At 36.9% G+C, this 1,812-nt stretch overlaps 1 protein-coding gene across 1 annotated transcript; it reads left to right on the top strand.

Moving 5' to 3' along the window:
- The first annotated feature begins 704 nt into the window (after positions 1-704).
- LOC116105523 lies at positions 705-1,315 on the top strand. The gene is made up of 2 exons (XM_031391931.1): positions 705-914; positions 1,010-1,315. Exons 1-2 carry the CDS (start codon positions 705-707, stop codon positions 1,313-1,315), a joined length of 516 nt encoding a protein of 171 aa, XP_031247791.1.
- Positions 1,316-1,812: the final 497 nt, after the last annotated feature.

Here is a 1,812-nt window from a genome sequence, read left to right as displayed (position 1 = left end):
AGTAAGCAGGAATATGATTAAACTTGTCCCATAAGGTCACACTTTCGGGGGAACAAATTCCCTGAAAGATGAATCAAAATCCTTACCGAACTTTGGCTAAGTAGATTAGAGGGAACGATCTTATGTATAACATCTGCAGTAAGGAAGAAGCATGATTCATGCATCGCAATAACCTTCAAATAATTCAATCACAGAACAATGTCCTAAGAAGCTACTAACATCTTTCCCCTAAATTTATGAATGTCCAATTGCTTCAAGATGTCTTTGACAGTATTGAAGAGAATGGAGAAGCAATAAGGTATCTAGTTTAAGGGAAGATGTTGATAAAAAGAAGAAGAAGAAGAATGTAGGCTCTCGGTTTTGAGTAGTCTGGGGTTTTCAATATTTGTAAGGTATAAGTATAATACGCAGCGTTTTAGCAATATTATAAAACGCTGCGTTTCTTGATGGCTGCATGTATAAAAAGACAGCCTTTCTTCCTTTGTACTCAGTTAGTTAGAAAGTGAAAAAATAACAGAATCCTTTCTACAGAACTTACACGTTTCATGCTCTGTTTTTCTGCGTGTTTCTCTTCTAGAATTTTCTCTTCATCTCTGAAACTTTTCATGGTGTTAGAGCCCTAGACTAACGTCTAAGGTTGATCTTTTGCTTAAACTCCTCTGCAATTTTCTTTCTTTTTCTCTTCAAACGAAGAAAAAAAAAATATGGAAACTGGACCAGTTGCTGTTACAAGTCCAAGCACGTTACCTACCTTGCCTTCACTCTCCGTGAAACTTCAAGAAAGAAACTACACTTTTTGGAAATCTCAGATCTTGCCAGCCTTGAGCTCACATGGTTTGGATGTCTTTGTTACTGGAGAAAAAGTATGTCCACCAATGTTCTTAATTGTTACATCTGAAGAAACAGGAGAAAAGGTAAAGAAGTCTAACCCTAACTATTTCGATTGGAAAAAGGTTGATCAGTTTTTAGTAAGCTAGCTTCTTTCAACAATTTCTGAGTCTATGTTTAGAATGTTGCTAAGTGTAGTACAGCCTATGAAATTTGGAGTATTTTAGAGTTGCATTTTCAATCAGTCTTTAAGGCTAGAACACTGCACTTAAGGAACTTACTGCAGACAACTAAGAAGGATTCATGTAGTATTAGTGAATATGTGCTAAAGATGAAAGAAATTGGAGATGAGTTGAATGCTAGTGGTGTAAGTATGAGTGATGAGGAACTGTTGTTGTATATATTAGATGGTTTGGGACCGGAGTATGATGTTGTTGTTGCAAATCTCACATCTAATAGTAGCGTTATCACTATACAAGAGGCTTAGTTCTTGTTGCACATACATGAAATAAGATTGGAAAGGCAACATAGTGCCTATAATCACTTGCATGATCAACTAGCTTTGGCTCTTCTGGTTTCTAAACAAATTGCAGACCATAGCTTTATAGATATTAATGATGTCTCACTGAACAAAGGAGTTAGGCCAAGTGCTAATATGGAATCTTCAGGAAGTTATTTGATACCTCAATTATCTCAGTCTCCTGGTAGTCTAGTACAGTCTGGGAATAATCCTAGACCAGCTTTTCCTTTTGGTGGCTACTCTTCACAATATGTTCCAAATAGTTCTCATGGTTCATTTGCTGCTCATAACTCTCCTGGAATGTATATGTTCAATCCCTATACGATGCGTAGTCGAGGCACAGGAAGGGGTCAATTTAGACCAAAACTGATATGTCAGGTTTGTGGAAAAGGAGGACACTCTGCAGTTAATTGCTGTCATAGATTTGATCAGGATTATCAAGGATTCCAAGGCTTTAATGGTTT

This window comes from Pistacia vera, unplaced genomic scaffold (assembly GCF_008641045.1).
Source record: "Pistacia vera cultivar Batoury unplaced genomic scaffold, PisVer_v2 Contig50, whole genome shotgun sequence".
Classification (NCBI taxonomy): domain Eukaryota; kingdom Viridiplantae; phylum Streptophyta; class Magnoliopsida; order Sapindales; family Anacardiaceae; genus Pistacia; species Pistacia vera.
Note: the sequence above shows the minus strand (reverse complement) of the source record. Positions and strands in the feature narration are given on the sequence as shown.